Source organism: Crotalus tigris, unplaced genomic scaffold (assembly GCF_016545835.1).
Source record: "Crotalus tigris isolate CLP2741 ecotype Arizona unplaced genomic scaffold, ASM1654583v1 scf7180000017576.4783729, whole genome shotgun sequence".
NCBI classification, from domain to species: Eukaryota; Metazoa; Chordata; class Lepidosauria; order Squamata; family Viperidae; genus Crotalus; species Crotalus tigris.
Window position 1 is genome coordinate 2,739,720 of NW_024096487.1, and position 19,124 is coordinate 2,758,843.

Below are 19,124 nucleotides of genomic sequence, written 5' to 3' on the forward strand. Positions count from 1 at the left end.
GTTAAACCCAAAAGACACAGAAATAAGGCATGGGAGGACAGTCACAATCACCAGCTTACAACAGGCAAGCCCTGGCTGTGCTTATACAGCCTCTGATAGTCTATCTGTTGATTAGTGTATGTTTAAAATGACAATAACAGTTCTATTCTATTCTATTCTATTCTATTCTATTCTATTCTATTCTATTCTAATCTAATCTAATCTAATCTAATCTAATCACCTTTGTCCATAGGACATGAACTGAGAGGAAAATAGTTGAGTTTCTATTGCAGGTGATCAGGGCTTGGCAGTGTTTGGCATAAATGTAAGCATAATAATAGGGATGATTAGTGTTAAAAACATGGAAAAAGTGACTCATCTTTCTGATTAATAGAATGGTTGACTAAAGAGGATACTTGAAAATTCTGTTTTCCATTAAGGGAATTGATAATATTGTGCAATAAAGAGGAAATACTGAAGCACATGTATATAATAAAGGTGAATGTGGATATAAAAAGTTTCATAGATAATTCAAGGGATATTAAATGAAAGCAAAGTATTATCTTTGGCTGGATAAAACATAGTTCAGGATGTACATTTGATAAGATCCATGTGGGACTAAAAACTGAAAATTAACAGTCTATTTATTTATGTTATTCAACGTGGATGCCACCTACCTCCAGCTGACTGAAAGAAGATCAGAAGGAATTCTGTATCAAAGTGGGCTCCTAGACACAATCAAGATATTCTTTGTGTTGTGTTCTCCGTTTGTGTGAGAATGATGAAGACGCATGGTGACAACTAATCGATGCTTTATTCTCCAACTACAAGCAAAAAGCAAAAGGCACACAGGCCTTTTTATAGGGCTTGAACCCCAGACAGAGTGAACCAATAAGATGTCTTCTTTCTTCATGCCTTGCACATGCGCACAAGGCTGGCACCACTCTGTCTGGTCCCGGGCAGCTTTTAGAATGCCGGGACCATTTGCAACAATTCTGGGCCTGTTGAGTTTCCTCATCAGGCCCAGGACACAACACCCCTTCCCCCTGGATAGAACACACACAATTCCAATTTTTTACAATCATAATAAAATAAATCAAAAGAAAATAATAGTCTGCTCACATGCAGACACCCTTCTTCTACTAACAGAGTTAGCCAACCAATCCACTCTCTAATGTGGACTTCGCGTGTCTATCTTCTACCCCACAAAGGTCCCATCTCCTCAACCTAGACCTGTAAAGTCCCTTGTACTGACAAGAACCTCACATATTCACCTAGATGCTTAGGAGGGGCCTTAGCCTGTTGTGACCTACGCAAGGTTAGGGAGGGTGCCTGGCCTGTCAGCTCACCTGCCCAGCTAGGCAGACCAGGACTTGTTCTTAAGGGCACAAGTTTTGCATGTAACCCCTGGTGAGGCGTGCCGGCAGAATTGCCAGAGCTCTCCCCAGCCTCCGTGAGAGCAGCTGAAATTCCCCAACCCTCTGAACTGGCTGAGGATTTCCCAACTGCTCTGGATGGCTCCAGAGTACTTAGTCCCTTGAGCCCGCGACCAGTCTCGGATTGACCTGTGCCCCAATACTCCCAGTCCCCTGTGGCCGAGGTGCCAGAGTCAGGAGCCGCCTCAATGGCAAACCCCGTCTCAGGTGAATTCCTGTTTGGAGCTGTTGCGGATACGCACGACACCCTGTTTGGCGCAATAGCTGAACTCTGAGGATGTCTTTGTACCTCCCCTGGGAAATCCTTAGCGACCTGTGGTACATCCCAGGAACAGTGAGATTGTGTCTCATAAGGTTGACCTGAAGTGTGAGATTGTGTCTCAGGAGGATGACCTGAAGTGCAACTTAATTCCTGGACCCCCTCCCCCCAGAGCAGAGGCAGGGGCAAAATCCACAGGGGACAACTGCCAGCACAGTTGATCGATGTGACATCGCAGGATTCGGCCATCTCCCAAGGTCACTTCGTATGATAGAAGTCCAGAGATCTTACAGATGACAACAGGAACCCACAGATGACCAGGAGCATAGTTCCTAGCCCAGACTGGATCACCCAACTGTAGTCTCCTTGGTGCCCGCGGATGCGACACCTGTGAAGCCATCTGGTCTGGATGCAGCCTGTCCAATTTAGTAATGAGTCTGCCACCCCAGTGAAGTTCAGCTGGGCTCTTCCCTGTGGTTGTGCAAGGTGTAGTGTGGTGTGCAAGAAGAAAGTCAGCTAACCTGTGATGCCAGTTACCACAAGTCAATTTCTTGAGGGCATCTTTGGTGGTGCGCACCATCCTTTCTGCCATTCTGTTGGAGGATGGATGGAAAAGAGTCAAAGTTGCATGGCAGATCAGGTTGGCCTGAAGAAAAGCCTGGAACTCAGAAGAAGTAAATTGAGGGCGATTATCCGAAACCAGAACATCTGGAAGACTGTGTGATGCAAAAATTCCTCTCAACACCTGGATGGTCCTGGCAGTAGTAATGGAGGAAACAGGAACAACCTCTAGCCACTTAGAATGGCTATCAACGACAACCAGGAAGAATTGCCCCTGAAAGGGCCCAGTATAATCTATATGCACTCGAGACCATGGGGTTTGAGTTTCCTCTCACCTATGTACTGGGGCCTGAGGCATTTCAGGCCGAGACTGTTGGCACACTTGGTACCCGTGCACCTGGGCCTTGATGGCTTTATTGAGCCCAGGCTATCAAAGATGGCTGCGCGCAAGCGCTTTCATTCTGACTATCCCATAAAAGGCAACCATTAAAGGTAGACACTGCATGTCTCCTTTGCCAAAAACTTTGATATGTCACATCTGGACACGAGTCAGGCCATCCTGACAACACCCATGCCAGCATGCGTGTAAGCGTGTGATCAATGGCAGTTTCAGCAGTCACGTCCCTAGCATTGAGGGGAGATTCAGGCAACTCCTGAATGGAAAGAATATTTATGGCAGGAGCAGGGTCTGCTTCTACCTGAGTTAAAGGCAGTCTGCTTAGGCCATCTGCATGGCCCATTTCCTTTCCAGGTTTGTGAACTAGAGGGTAGTCATATGCTGACAGGAAAATGGACCATCTCAGCATACGAGGAGAAATGATATGTGATGTCTATTTGTTACTAGTAAACAACCCTAACAGAGGCTTATGGTCTGTATAGATCGTGAAATGGCGGCCATATAAGAAATCATGAAATTTCTTTATACCGGCAACTAGGTCCAAGGCTTCTCTGTCAATCTGAGCGTAATTCCGCTCTGCAGATGACAGAGTCTTTGAATAATAGGCCACAGGGACTTGTGTCCCATCAGCCTTCAGATGGCTAAATATTGCTCCCACCCCATAAGGAGATGCATCACATGCGATGCAAACAGGCAGTTGCTCATTGAAATGAGCTAAAACAGCATTACAAGTGAGCAAGGCCTTAACCTCATTGAAACTCTTGTCATGGACTTTAGTCCACTGCCAAGGAGCCTGCTTGTCTAAGAGCCTATGTAACGGTCTGCCACTGCAGCTTTGTGTGGGAGAAATGCATGGTAAAAATTTAAGAGCCCCAAGAAGGCTTGCAGCTCACTCTTGGACTTGGGGCTTGGGGCCTGTTAAATAGCTTGTAGTTTAGCTTCAGCAGGGTGAATGCCTTGGGCATCAATCCTGAAACCTAAGAAGTCAGTGGAAATGACTCCTATCTTGCATTTATCCTGCTTTAGCTTAAGGCCTGCCTTTTGAAAATGAAGCAGGACAGCCCTTAATCTTTCTGCTAAATTTTGAGATGACTCCCCAGCAATGAGGACGTCATCGAAATAGGGACAGAACCCAGGAATACCTCAAAGTGTGCTCTCCATGACACTTTGGAATATGCCAGGGGCTACATTGACCCCAAATTGCAGTCTCTTGACCTTGAATGCCCCCCTGTGAGTTACAATAGTGGGGCCTCTGCAGCTGCCTCATCAACAGGTAGCTGTTGATAGGCCTGTGCCAGGTCAAGTTTTGCAAAAATGCGCCCTCCCTTGAGGGAGGCCAGGATGTGGCTTACAACAGGAACTGGATAAGCGTACCTTATTCAGTGTATATTTATAGTCTGCACATATACGTATTTCCCCATTAGCCTTTAGAGGCGTTATTATGGGAGTTTCCCATGGAATCCACAGGTTCTAAATTGCCCTGCTGGAGCAATTTGTCCAGTTCAGCATCTATCTTACCTTTGAGGGCAAAAGGTACCCTCCTAGGCTTAGCGTGATGGTTGGGTCTAACCGTAGCAAAATGGGAGGCCCTTTGTAGGATCCTAGCTCTGAACTAAACACATTTGCAAACTCCTTGCAAACCTCTGCAAGGCCCAGTGTTTGCAAGCTGTGCAGCCCAGTTACCTGAATTCCCAGAGCCTCGAACCAATCGAGTCCAATAAGACTCGTACGATCACCCCCAACAACCACCACATCTAGGGAACCTTCAAAATCCTTATACTGTACCCTAAGGGTGGCCTCCCCCTTAACACACACCATAGAATTTTGAAAGTCAGTGAGTATTAGATTTGATGCCCTGAGTTTAACTCGAAGGCCACTACTGCTGTAAATCATTTTAAAAGTATTAATTGAAATAATGGAAAGAGCGGACCCTGTGTCCAACTCCATCAGTAAGGGAAGCCCTTGCAACCTTATGTTAATGGAAAATTTCTTCTTAAGGGGCTTGTGCGTCCCTGTTCTTAGAATACTTCTGTGCGATGTGCAGAACCCCACCCTATGCTGGCTGGGGACCCTGGTACCTTTCAGACGCAATGCTTCACGAGGTTGGACCTTCTGGCGACCCAAACAGATGGATGCAATGTGGCCTTGCTTGCCACACGCTCTGCAAATGGCGGAGCGAAACCTGCAGTCAGCTTGTTTGTGGCATCCTCCGTACCCGAAGCATTGAAGAGATGCTTGTCCGGATGTTCCTTCTGCCTCTTTCCAGCTGGCTGGTGAAGCCTATCCAACTCTTCTTCAGGATCCGCTTCTGATTCTTCTCGAGCATTCTCTTGATAGACTGTAGCTGTTTCTGGAGGGTTCCTGGTGGGCCATAAGGCCTTTACAGCCCTGCCTGCTGCTTCCTCAGCTGTCACCTCTCATAGGGCATATTGGAAAGAGACATCTTCTTTCGCAAAAATCTTCTGCTGTAAGTCTCTGTTCCTTAAACCGCATACGAAGCGATCTCGCAACTTCTCTTCCAGATCTTTGAACTCACAAGGTTTGGCTGCTTGCCTTAAGGACGCAATAAAGTCCACAGCAGATTCACCTGGCCTCTGGTCTCTCTGCTCGAACGCGTGCCTCCAAGCAATGACGGATAACTTCGGCTGGAAGTGTTCCTTCAACATTTTTTTTTTAATTGAAAATTTTTTAAAAAACTTTTACAAAGACAAAAAAAAAAACAATGACAACTACAATAAGACAAAAAAAACAAAAAGCAAAACAATACAACCCTCTCCCAACCCCTCCCAAATCACCCCCTCCCTCCCCCCCCGAGCTTCCCAGAGCAGAATATAGGCTTAATTAAAAGAAATTAACAAAATTATAAGATAATTAAGAACAAAATATATATGAATAAAGAATTATAAACCTTAAAAAGAAAAAATATTTTAAAAAAAAGCAAAGAAGAGAAAAAAAAAGTAGAGTTTTTATACAAGTTATAAAAAAGCTAAATGGTATTTTTTCATATCCAATTTAAGTTGTATAAAATTTATCCATTTTTCCCATACAGCAAAAAATTTCTCTTGCATTTGCTCTTTTAAGAAAGCCGAAATCTTTGCCATTTCCGCCAAATAGGATACTTTAAAAAACCACTCTTGCAAAGTAGGCAAAGATTCCTTCTTCCAATATTGACCTACTAACAGCCTTGCGGCTGTAATTAAATTCAACATCAATATAACCTCCTTAGCATCACAATCAGTAACAATACCAAGCAAAAATAATTGTGGAGTAAATTTTACCCTCTTTCTAAAAATTCTCTGAATATTCCACCATATCTTAATCCAAAAAGCTTTTATATTTTTACACGACCACCAAATATGATAATAACATTCTCCAACATTTAGGCTGTAAGTCAGGATACATGAGAGACATCTTTTGTGGATCAAGGTGCCATCTATAAAACATTTTATAAAAATTCTCCCTTAAATTCTGGGCTTGTGTAAATTTAACATTTCTCACCCAGATAGTTTCCCAAGTATCCAGTAGAACTGGTTCACCAAAATTCTGCGCCCATTTAATCATACAATCTTTAATTAATTCTGATTCTGAATCCAGTTCCACTAGCACCCCATAAATTCTTTTAATATGAGTTTGTCTTTGATCCTTTACTTGCTTGAAAAGATTTTGATCTTCTCTAAGCAAACCTAAATTACGATCCATCTTCCATCTATCTAATAGTTGTCTATATTGAAACCAAGAATAAGTAATATTTTCATGTAACAAATCTTCCAAAGATTTTAACTGCCAATTTAGACCATCCCATCTAAGTAATTGTGTATAAGACACCGTATCCATTTTAACACCTCTCTTTATCCCCTCTATCGCATGCCAAGGTATAGCCCATAATGGTATTTTAAAATCACTTTTATAATATTTCCTCCAGACTCTAAGTAGAGAAATCCTTAAAATATGAGATTTAAAAGCCCGATCTACTTTTTTATTAAATATTAAATAGGCATGCCAACCAAAGAGTAAATCCCATCCCTCCAACCTTCAACATTTTTTTTAAGTCAGCATATGTTACTGACTCCAGAGGTGCAGGGGCCACCAGATTTTCTGCGATGTGAAAAGCTTCTTGTCCACAGACACACAAAAGAGTTGCTGCTTTCAGGCCGTCTTCTCTTATCTGATTTACTCTGAAGCAGTGGTTCTCAACCTGTGGGTCGGGACCCCATTTGGGGTCGAACAACCATTTCACGGGGGTCGCCAAACAACGCAGTCCGCCATTTTTTCCCCTTTTCCTTAGCTGTGCTACTCCCTTTTATTCTATTGGCTTTTGAAAGCCAATAGAATAGACTCTCTTGAATAGAGTCTAATTCTATTGGCTTTCAAAAGCCAATAGGAATTGTCCAGGCTGTCTCTGCCCTGCTGAGCCCGCCAAAAGTCCCATTCTGCAAACGGTGCTGCACCAGTTGAGTAGTCCTTGACTTACGACCGGTTGAGTAGTCCTCGACTTACGACTGGTTGGGGGTCGCGGCATTAAAAAGGTTGAGAACCACTGCTCTGAAGTAATTCTCAACCCGTGCTACATATGAAGTCCATCTCTCAGGGTGTGAGACATCAAAATCAGATAAGCGGCCAATCTTCTCCATCCTCTAGTTTACAACCTTCACCACTCACTCCTCTGCAAACTTCTATTGGGAGAAAGGGTCTTTTAGCTGAGCTCACCCTCCAGCGATGCTATACTGGCAGGCTGGGATGCTGATTCAGATGCTGAATTCTCCTCTTCAGGACTTCCTGGGTGAGTCCTTAAAACTTTTTTCCTTCAGCTTGCAAAGGATCCCACCTTCATCGCCAGTGTTGTGTTCTCTGTTCGCGTGAGAATGATGAAGATGCATAGTGACAACTAATCGATGCTTTATTCTCCTACTCCAACTACAAGCAAAAAGCAAAAGACACGCAGGCTTTTTTATAGGGCTTGAACCCCGGACAGAGTGAACCAATAAGATGTCTTCTTTCTTTGCGCGTTGCGCATGCGCACAAGGCTGGGCCGCTCTGTCTGGTCCCAGGCAGCTTTTAGAATGCCCGGGACCATTTGTAACAATTCTGGGCCTGCTGAGTTTCCTCATCAGGCCCAGGACACAACACTTTGGATATGAATTTTCACTGCAAGAACATATGATCGTTGATCATGAAGCCTCTGTATTTACCTGTCAGGCTTGTGGCTACATAAAACCCAACCCACAGAGATATTTAAACATAAATGTTTCTAGATGAAGCTGTATTAATTTGACTTGCAACTGGTTCACCCAGAAATTAGGCCAAGGTAGTTTCATAAAGAGATCACAATCAAGGTGGTCAGATGTAGTTATGCTCATCAGGGAGTAATAATAAATTGAGATCTTAAAGCCATGGAATGCTGTGATTATCTGAATGTTGCTGTATTACAAATCCCAGCATCTTTAGTCATTAACTGTGCTGTCTAAATTGCAACTGAATATCAACAACATTAGTTAAGTATAAGTTTGTCTCCCTGTAGATAAGTGATCAGTTAGTTAAATATAGTTGACATGACCTTAAGTATGCAAAAGGGAGCAAAGATCAGAATATACTGACTGCAAGCAATGACCTCAGGGAGGCTTAATACTTAGCTTCAAATACTGAGCACCAAATACATCTGCTGGCAGGATTTTGTTATTCAAGAGTCCATAGGGAACTCTTGGATGCAGCGTTCTGCTGTAGGTAGCTGTTCAAGGAAACACTGATACTATTCGTTTGTGCTGTGAGACAAAATCCGTGGAAATATCCATTACACATTTATGAAGACAGGAAATCTTGACCGCTCAATTTTTTTCTATATTCTGTGCTGTTTAAAGAACATGTATTTGCTGCAGAGAACAATAATATAATATTTCTGTTTCCTGTAGAAACCTTCATGTGTAGTCAGGAAGCTTGTAATAGTAATACAGAGGACAGCAGGACTTGCCATTATCCTACAACAGCTGCACAACATGTTACCCATTGAAACAGTTAAGTATTGCATGATTAACTCCTTGTTCTTACATGCCCAGGCAGTATATTCTAGTTGGTCTCATGCTGTTTGAATTGCTGATTTATCCCACAAGCGTGATGCGAGGGTAAACCAAAATTGGTTGTAATTCTCTTTGGTTAGGATAACAAAAATCTAAATATTTGGACAAAACTTCTGACTCTATCTGAGCAATAGTACATTTGAATCACCTGCTATTTCTTTTTGCCCTGCTGGATGCAGCACTTAGACTGCCTTGAAAAGCCTTTCTTGAAAAGCTAAGAAGGATCAGTCATGGTTTGCACTTATATGGGAAACCATCCAGAAATTCTAAGCCTGAAGGCATTGGCATTCTTGGGGACAGGGAATGGTCAAACCAATCAGTCTGATAAAAGCGGCTAGAGCCTGCAGATGCCTGTGGGTAGAGTGAGAAGTAGGGGAGGAAATCTTAGGATAAGGCAGTGGTAAATATTTTCCACGTGGTTGCCAAGAAAACTACATGAACATATTGATATAATCTGCCAGAATGAAGAGCAGATTGAAGGTATTGTTACTTTTACCCTCAAAGTACAAAAGGGAGGGGGGAGGGGAATCGATGTAGATAAATTGCCCCTTTTAAATATTGGCCTTCCTTAACTTTAAACAGCTACTTATGTGGATATAAGTGTTAATGTATTGGACTAGGATTGAAGAGACCTAGGTTTTAGGTCTGGTTCAACCATGAAGCTCATTGGTTGATTCTAAGCCAATCGCTTGTGTGTTCACATGACAGGTTCAGCCCCGAAGTTCTGTCAATATGCACATTCCACATTTTTCTACTGTTGTGTGTCATTAACCAAGCTTTCTGAGTTGTATCACTTAAAATATGAAATAGTTGCACTGAGTTTCTGGAAGCCAGGATTTCTAGTTTAATTGGGTAAGCTACAAATTTTAAAGAGCTGAATGAACTGGTTGGAGGGCAATTTTCAAACCGAGTGCACATGAATAAATTTTGTTTAGGGTCATATGAAACAAGCCATTATCCCTCAGCCCAATCCACTTTATAAGGTTGTCAGGATACAGTAGGATATAGAAAGGCTGACTTATGCTGATCTGAGATCCTAGTAGGATAATGAGGCTCTCCTCCCTTTCTTGTTGCCATCTGGGATACCCTTTTTGCCTCTTGAAAGGCCATGAAGCCCTGGTTCTTCCCCAAGGGCTAAGATGGGGATTGAACCAGGAGTTATTTGGTTTGGCAACTTGTGGGAAGAATGGTTTTATTGATAAAAGTTTTTCAAATAATAAATAAATTTTAATTTTGAAAGCAGATTCTAGTAGTCTGTACTCTATTTTATAGCATCGTTCTGTATTCCACTATGAGAAGCATTAGATCTTTACAACCTTCTTAGCTGTGTCTCCCATTTGTTACAATACAAGGTCTGTGCTTGCATGAATCAAATAATGTGTTTCTCTCCTTTCTCTAAGTCACATTTTACAAGCCCCCCTCCTTTTTTCTACATTTGCAAATCATGCATTTCAATGATTTTTTTTTTGGGGGGTATAATACTCAAAGGTTAGTTCAATAGACAGAGAGCTTATGTGCATTACTTAGTTGACTCATTATTAGAATGGTACAGGAACTATTTTTTTTCACAATAGAAATAGATAATTTCGCTCTCTAATCAGCTCCCTCCCATTGTTAATTCAACCCCAAGTGCATTTTCCTGCTGGCAATTTCAAAATACAGGTATTCCTCAACTTATGACTGGTTGTTTAATGACTTTTCAAAATTACAAGGAATTTTTCATCAAATCTGCAGATTTACACTAAGCTGGCAGGAATAGCCAACGTTCCAGAAGACAAGCTCAGGATCCAAAAGGATCTTAACAGACTTAAATAATAGGCCCATCCAACAACATGAAATTTAATGTGGAGAAAAGCAAGATTTTACACTTAGGCAGGAAAAACCAAAGATACAAGTACAGATTAGGCAAAACCTGGCTCAAAAACAGTAACTGTGAGAAGAACCTTGGACTCCTAGTGGATGATCACTTAAATATGAGCCAGCGGTGTGTGGCAGCAGCCAAAAAAGCTAATACAATCCTTGGTTGTATAAACAGAGGCATAGAATCAAAATCACATGAAGTATTAATATTGCTTTATAAAAACCTTAGTACAGCGGTTCTCAACCTGTGGGTCGCGACCCCATTTGGGGTCGAACGACCATTTCATGGGGGTTGCCAAACAACGCGATCTGCCATTTTTTTTCTCAGCCGGCGCAGGGGGCGGCGCCGTGCATGCGTGCCGCGCAGGGGGCGGTGCATGGGGGTGCCGCTGCACATGCGCGCCATGCAGGGGCACCGCCGCGTATGCGTGCCGCGCAGGGGGCAGTGGCGCGCATGCGCGCCGCCTGCTTATGACTGGGGTTGCCGGTCTAAAAAGATTGAGAACCACTGCCTTAGTAGGACCACACCTGGAATACTGTATCCATTTTTAGTCACCACATTACAAAAAAGATGTTAAGACTTTGGAAAAAGTGCAGAGAAGAACAACTAAGATGATTAAAGGACTGGACACTAAAACATATTGCAGGAATTAGGTATGACTAATCTAGAGAAAAGAAGGACTAGGGGTGACATAATAACAGAATTCTAGTATTTGAGGGCAGCCACAAAGAGGAGGGGATCAACTTGTTTTCCAAAGTACCAGAGGATAGGGCAAGAAACAGTGGAGGGAAACTAATCAAGGAGAGAAGCAACCTGGAATTAAGGAGAAACTTCCTAACAGTGAGAACAATTAACCAGTGAAATCGATTGACTTCAGAAGTTGTGGTTCTTCATCACTCGAGGTTTTTAAGAAGAGACTGGACAGCCACCAGCAGTGATGGCGAACCTTTTAGAGACCGAGTGCCCAAAATCCGCCCCCTGCCCCTGCTCCGTCTCCTGCCCTGCCTGCTCCACCCCACCTACTCCCTGCTCCAGTGGCCCTGCACTGCATCCATGGCCTGCCGTAGATCGCCCAGGCAGCCTTGTAGCACCATGGCAGCCATGCCCTCCACCCACACCCCTCAGCATCATCTGCACGCTATGGGGCACGAGGGCAGAGTCTTGTCCCTGTTGCCTGGCTATATACTTGGCTGTGCTGCTCCGTGCGGGCTGTGCCCAGGGGTGACTCTCCTCCAGGGGACTGCTGGTGAGGAGGGGGCCGTGGGGGGAGGTGGGGCTGGGGTGACGGCATACATGCCCACAGAGAGGGCTCTGAGTGCCGTCTCTGGCACGCGTGCCATAGGTTCACCATCACTATGATATAGGGTCTCCTGCTTGAGCAAGGGTTGGACTAGAAGACCTTCAAGATCACTTCCAGCTCTGTTCTGAATTGAAAAAAGAATGAGTGCTTTACGGCCTGTAAAGTACTTCTAGCTGTTGTAAAATGTTGTACCATTCCTCTCCTTGGCAGCTGGTTCGCCTTTATGATCAATTGCAGAGCATCACTTCGTCACCAGACTGCGATTTGCAAGGTTTCTTGCTCATTTCCAGCAAAAAAAAAAGCCTATTCAAAAGAATGGCTTTACACTTCTGACCATGGGATTTGCTTAACAACTATGGATTCATCACAAAAATGTATTGAAATCAGGTCTGGTCATGTGAGTGCCTTGACTTAGAACCATAATGACTTACAATTGGAAATCCTGTCCCAATTACAGCCATAAATTGTGAACTATCTATATTCTTGTTACATTGCATACATACTCTTGTGCATTTTGGCTGGAACACTTTTCTTTTTTCAAGGCTAAGTCTAGCATTTCATTGGTGACTTCATAGAGGAAGGAATCACCCCTCAAGGGAGATGATAGTTGCTGTAATCTTTAGCAACTTCTAAGACCTTTTCAATTTTGGTATTAAAATAATGCAATGGCTGACAGCTTTTTCTGGTATGTAAGAGATTTGTGATTCAGTAATTGTTTTGACAACAAATAATGCAACCAAGTTACTATTTTCTCTAGCTATCTAGTTAGCTAGAGAAAAGTAGCTAGCTGAATGAAAGTAATTAAAATAATTATTCCTTTTTGAATCACTACAGAGTGCTTAGTGATATTGGCAGTGGTAAGAAAGGGAAGGTCTTGTAGTGACTACAGTGAAAACGATTCAGTAGATTTTTTTTTATTTTAAAAATTGTTGCTATCCAAATTTGATGTCTTCACTTTAAATATACATATTTAATTTTAGTCTATATAGATACATTTACACAAACACACACGTGCACACACACACACACACACACATGTGACATATATATCAGTATCTATTTGCATTAAGCTCTATCCACAGGAAGGAAAGCAAATGGAAGCTCCCCCCCCAAAACAGATTTTGTAGCCTTCAGTCTGGATGAAATATTTTGCAAACTGTTGCCAAATGCCTCAGTCTGGTCATATTTGTCATAAATGGATTAAATGTAAATTGCCAGAAGTGCAGGACAAAAACATCTTAAACAATAATTGTGTGGATATGTCCAGAGATAGCAGTTGCATTATCCAAAATGGTTTTTATTGCAAGAAATCTGCAATATTTCAAGAAATCTGTTAGGCATATTTCCAGAGGCTGTCAACCTTCCATTAGTGGAACCTCCAAAAAGGATTATGATCTATTCATCTTTGCTTCAAATCCTAAACTACAAACAACAGTGTGAAATGGAAATAGGTCCACATGCAGATCTATTCCATCTGGAGATGTTGGATCACAGCAAGGATTCATCCTGTGAATTAAACTTTCAATATTGAGAATAAAGGAGTGGTACAGCATTGAATAAGAGAATGATTAGAGTAGGTAATGCCTCTAAGTTAATGAAGGAAGAAAACAGATGTTACTCTTTGATTCGTTCAATATACTGTATTTTCTTTCAAACTGTTTTGAATGGTCAACCAATCTTCTGAAATTTATTTTTAGGACTATTATTGAGGGAGAAAGGGGAGTGGAGAAAAAGTATACAATTTCCTCCTCCATTAATAAAACTATCCACTAGATCTAAACCTTCCGAACAACACTGATGGAATCTTCCCAGTAGCAGCATCTTAATTTTACAGATTGTTGCTGTGAAGATCAGCATTTGAATCATAAATATGTTTGTCTATCCATTTGCATTTCAAGGAAGAAATTGTTATTTTTTAAAAACACTTTGCAAGCGATGTCTTCATAATTAGGGACCATGAGGCTGACATTTTGCCTTTTGGTATTTTTATGTTGATAATTTAGAAAATAAAAATACACTATTGGATTGATTTTACTCAATTACTTTTTCCTTTCCAATAATTTCCTGAATCATATGTAGAAAACAGTTGCCTTTGGCAATCAGTTAATCAATAAGTGTGCGGAAGATGTCTCTGTCCCCCCCCTCCCGCCCCCATTTGATCAGCTATAGCTTTATGTAGTCAGTTTGTTTAATGAGAAATGGGTATTCTGAGCAAGTAAATAAGCAGAATACCAGTGAGAACATAACCCCTCATGAAATGAGGAACTGGGTGAAACAGAACCTATAAAAGGTCGGGAAGCAGATGAGATGACAGAGTTAATTTTCCAGCGATCACACTTTGCATACCCAAGGTTGCATTCCCCCTTGTGCGGGTGTGTGCTTAGTCCATGAAACAGATGAAATCAGGATTGCGTATAAGGGAAAGGAAAGGCTAATTCACTGTCATTCTTCTGCAGGCGATTAGGCCGTGGGATGGTAAATTACACTCCTGAGTATGCTTTTATAGGTAAAAATTTGAATTTGGCACTCCAACCTCTATATACTCTGGCAAGGCGGGACATTGCTGGTGAAATTCATTTCCCCCCTTCCATTAACCATCCCAGGTATTGCTTTTTTAAAAAATGAAAAAAATAAAGGAGGGAAAAAATGTGATTCTTTTGAATTTTACCTTTTGTAATTGAAGTTCATATTTTCAATTTGTACCTAAATTATATACATTATTCCCAGCATTAACAAACCTGGGGTCATACACTGCCTACACGCCTCAGCTATTAATATAGGCTGCCATGGTTGATCAGACTGCAGGGGACTGGCTTTCATTGGCAATGAAAATGTACAATTTTCACTTTTTTTTTTTACTAGGAGAGAAAGGGACGCCCTCAGGCATCATTTTTCTTCTCAGCAGGAGCTGAAAAATGTAGGTGTGTGTATATAAACCATTGTACTTATAAAGTCTTGAGATTACAGAACACAATGTTTACGCATACACAAGACTTGCATACCTTTTGTAATGACTTCTTGAGATACCTGAAAGGAGGCTATTGTACAGAATGTGTATGATTTCTGTTAGACTATAAATATTCTGGGAATCTCACATTCAATCAGATTGACTCTATTGTGTTGCAGATACTAAACTGAACTGTGAAGAATCTCCATGAAGGTGACCAGCCATGCAATGTTCTTGGAAGGCTGTCCTCTTACTTGCTTTGGCCTCCATTGCTATCCAGTATACAGCCATCCGCACTTTCACAACCAAGTCCTTCCAAAATTGCCCTGTACCCAGTCCCATGAATTGTAGCCTGAATCAGGAGGCTGAATCTGCTGACAGGCTGTGTGATGAAAGCCCAACGTTTTCTTACAACCTTTCTAAGAAGACTCATGTCCTGATCTTAGCCACCACCAGAAGTGGTTCTTCTTTTGTTGCTCAGCTCTTTAATCAGCACTTTGATGTTTTCTATTTATTTGAGCCCCTTTACCATGTCCAGTACACCTTGATTCCAAAGCTAACCCAGATGAAGGGCTCCATGGACCGACGGATCATGCTGGGAGCTGGCAGAGATTTGCTGAGGAGTCTTTATGACTGTGATCTTTACTTTTTGGAAAATTACATCAAACCCCAGCCGGTGAACCACACCACAGACAGACTCTTCAGGAGAGGGGCCAGCAAAGCTCTGTGCTCTGCACCAGTTTGTGACACACTGGCACCGATTGATACAACTCTGGAGGAAGGTGATTGCATAAAAAAATGTGGCCCTTTGAACTTGACTCTAGCTAGCGAATCATGCAGAGATCATGGGCATGTTGCTATCAAAACAGTGCGAGTGCCAGAGGTCAATGACCTTCGGGCCTTGGTGGACGATCCAAGGCTCAACCTGAAAATTATACAATTAGTGAGAGACCCCAGAGGCATCCTTGCCTCCAGGAGTGAAACATTTAGAGACACTTACAGACTTTGGCGAATCTGGGATGGCACAGGTAGGAAACCCTACAACTTGGATGTGACACAACTCACCACTATCTGTGAGGACTTCTTGAACTCCGTATCCACTGGCTTAAGTAGGCCCTCATGGCTGAAAGGCAAATACATGCTGGTGCGATATGAAGACGTAGCTAGGAATCCTCTAAAAAAGACTGAGGAAATGTACGAATTCCTCGGTATCCCATTGGATAGTAATGTGGAACGATGGATACAGAATAATACAAGAGGAGACAGGTCTGCAGCCAAGCACAAATACGGGACTGTCCGAAATTCAGCAGCAACAGCAGAGAAGTGGCGGTTCCGCCTGTCTTATGATATTGTGGCATTCACACAGAATGCGTGCCAGCAGGTATTAATACAACTGGGTTACAAACTGGTATCCTCTGAGAAGGAATTAAAGAACCTCTCCACAAGTCTGGTGGAAGAAAGGGATTTCTTGCCCTTTGGGTAATGCAGATGTTTAGGGCTCCTATTGTAAGCTTGAGATGAGCCATTTGTAACTGTTGCCTTACTTTCCCTCTTCCCGCCTACTCTCTAAAAAATTTGCACTAATTGTTGAATGGGATTCTCAGAAGGAAAGTTCCCCTTCTCAAACCATTGTATAGATGGATGACTATTGGGTCTCTTAAGAGCAAAAACTAAAATAAACAAACTGTGGACAGGGAACAATGTTTACAAATCACACACACTTAACAATATATAAAAGGGAAAAAAAGTAACCCTCAGCTTTCCACACTGATGGGAATCTGAAGGCTTATACTTTTGCACTTTTTACTTTTACAATGTAAGAGGTAATTATAAATATATATATAATTATAATTATAAATATAAATATCTATATGTCTAATTTATGAATAGTGTTGTTACCTCCCTCCCAACTCTTATGAGCAGGTTTTACTGTTAGCTGATGGTGGAATAGTCTCCTTGTTTTTAATCTTGTTGTGATATATCTGAGTCATATTATCAGGCTGGTTGCTGATCCACAGTTTGTTTAGTAACATGACATTTCTCTGTGCCAAAAAAGAAAGAAAAAAAGAAAGAAAGAAAAAGAAAGAAAAAGAAAAAGAAAAACTTGAGATTTGCTAAACAGGAACAACGATGCTTTATCTCTGTGTTTTCTTCAAATAAAGAATTCAATAAAATTAATTGTTCCTGGAGGGTGAAATTCACCAAGCCAGGCTCAATGAATCTTGAGACTTCTGAACTCTGTTCAGGACAGCTGTGGATACTATTTAATGTTATGGTGAGGGAGAAGGAGGTAGCAACTGCATTTTTAGAGTCAAGGATGGGCAGTGGGAAGAATGATAATAAAACAAATTGACAATCTGATTTAAGTGATAAGAGTGCAGAAGTGATGGCAATCCTGTGATCTGTATAGCTTTTAAACACTTGCCCTTTTCATTTGTAGCCAACTGCAGCTGGTTGCCTGAGAATCCACAGGTGGGAGGGAGGGGGCACCTGTTTGAATGACATTACATAATTTGCATTTGTAAGACAATGTCATGGCACAGGTGATATCATCATAGCTCATACTAGACACCTATGACTGGTTAACTCAGTGTAACAAAAATAGAGCTCAGGAGTTTCAACCTCAAGAAATCTTGCCTGACTGCCTGCTTGAATCACCATATGTTCGGGTAAGGTAGCTTAATGGGACAGCTGGAACTCCTGATTCAAACGGCAAAGTTAAAGGAGATGAAAATAGCCAAGACTGCTATCCCAAATCAAAGAAAACTACTGGTGTTGGGAGTAGCCCCCTTCCCTCATTTTAAACACCTTATTGTTTAAACCAGTCATGCTGACTCAGGCATTCTGGGAGTTGAAGTCCACAAGTCATAAAAGAGCCAAGGTTGCCTACCCCTGGTTTAAACCATTCTCGACACCAGTCTTTACCAATCAACTTCTTTTTCCTAATCTAAGCAGGCTTAGCTTTCAAGTTAAGTGATTAATTTCAATGTTGTCATAATTAATACTGGAAATCTAAAGGAAATCCTAGTGCCCATACCTGTCTTAGATCTCAACAAAGGAATGGCTAGAGTTGGACTTAACTGGACCATTGCAAGAGGATTATATGCAAGTGGTTGTGTCGTTAACATATTGATTTTTTTTTTTTAAAAAAAAAACTTCTGGGAGGACTCCCTTTCTCCATGCAGCCCTTATTTGTGATAAATACATAAAGCATCAAAGGAAGCAGGAATCTGTTCCACAGATGGATGGTTAGCATTGAATAAATCCTAAGGATTCTATGCTAGTGATCCAAATGCAGTCATGGAAAATGAACAGCTGCTAAACTAACTAAAATATTTAGTGCATTTTTTTTCAAGCCTGATTATGGGGGCTTGGGAGGTTAGAAAGGGTAAACTCTGCCTTTTCTGCCTTCTGTGACCTGCCAGAATCTTGTACTAGAGCCTACACAAAGCTTTTGTTTCGTCTGGGGAGGAGTGGCAGAATCTAATTGCTACTCAAAGAACGGCTTTCTATGAGAGAGAGAGGGGGGAGGGAGGGAGAGAGAGAGAGAGAGAGAGAGAGAGAGAGAGAGAGAGAGAGAGAGAGAGAGAGAGAGAGAGAGAGAGAGAGAGAGAGATGGAGATGTGAATGGATATAGGCATGTGAATGGGCTGTGTATGTGCCTTTCCCCCACCTTGCTATGACCTGCTCATTTTGGGGATTGGTCCTCTGGAAAAGTATAACAAAGGAAATGCAGACATAAAATTAGCAAGAGCTACACTATACATGTTTTTTTTTTAAATTACAGTGAGGAACAAGTTCATTTTTTTGTTATGATCTTCATGCTGAAGAGTCCTATCCCGAGCCTGTTTGTCACTGATAATGACAGTGTATAAAAACTGCATGTTTATATGTCTCAGTGTTTCCAATGTTGTGACCATATTTTTGGTATGGGAAACTATTCAAGATTGCTGTTTCCTGATCTGCAGTTCAGAAATAATCATTATGGTGTTGGTCAGCTTAGCACCTTAGAGATGTATCTGGCTACGACATTTGTCATACCAGACAACAAGCCCTGATGGTAGTTGTGGTCCAATATACCTGGAGAAAATCAGGAGGGAAGATGTTCATCAAAACATTGAATAATTTTTGATCTATTAAAAATTGAATATTTTATGGGACTGCATCTTTTAAAATATTGGGATTTTTATATAAGCAACCCAGAGGAAAGAGCTATCTCCTTACATAAGTCCTATTAACTTTTATCACACAGGAAATGCAACTTCTGAGAGAATTCTGTGAAACATGCATGCATTATCTAATGTTTGTGCAGT

The 19,124-nt window shown here is 41.7% G+C and overlaps 1 protein-coding gene across 4 annotated transcripts in view; it reads left to right on the forward strand.

The window, feature by feature from the left end:
* Nucleotides 1–18,315, forward strand: part of CHST1 (carbohydrate sulfotransferase 1) — a 42,038-nt gene extending 23,723 nt beyond the window's left edge. For 2 of the 4 annotated variants that reach the window (XM_039358777.1, XM_039358768.1), the window contains exons 2-3: nt 8,539–8,640; nt 14,991–18,315. In XM_039358777.1, coding sequence (XP_039214711.1) covers nt 15,035–16,294 — 1,260 coding nt within the window. In that variant the 5' untranslated portion in view covers nt 8,539–8,640; nt 14,991–15,034 and the 3' untranslated portion in view covers nt 16,295–18,315. The remainder of the gene's footprint in view (nt 1–8,538; nt 8,641–14,990) is intronic. The other 2 variants (XM_039358795.1, XM_039358786.1) reach the window with 1 other exon arrangement.
* The last annotated feature ends 809 nt before the right edge of the window (nt 18,316–19,124 follow it).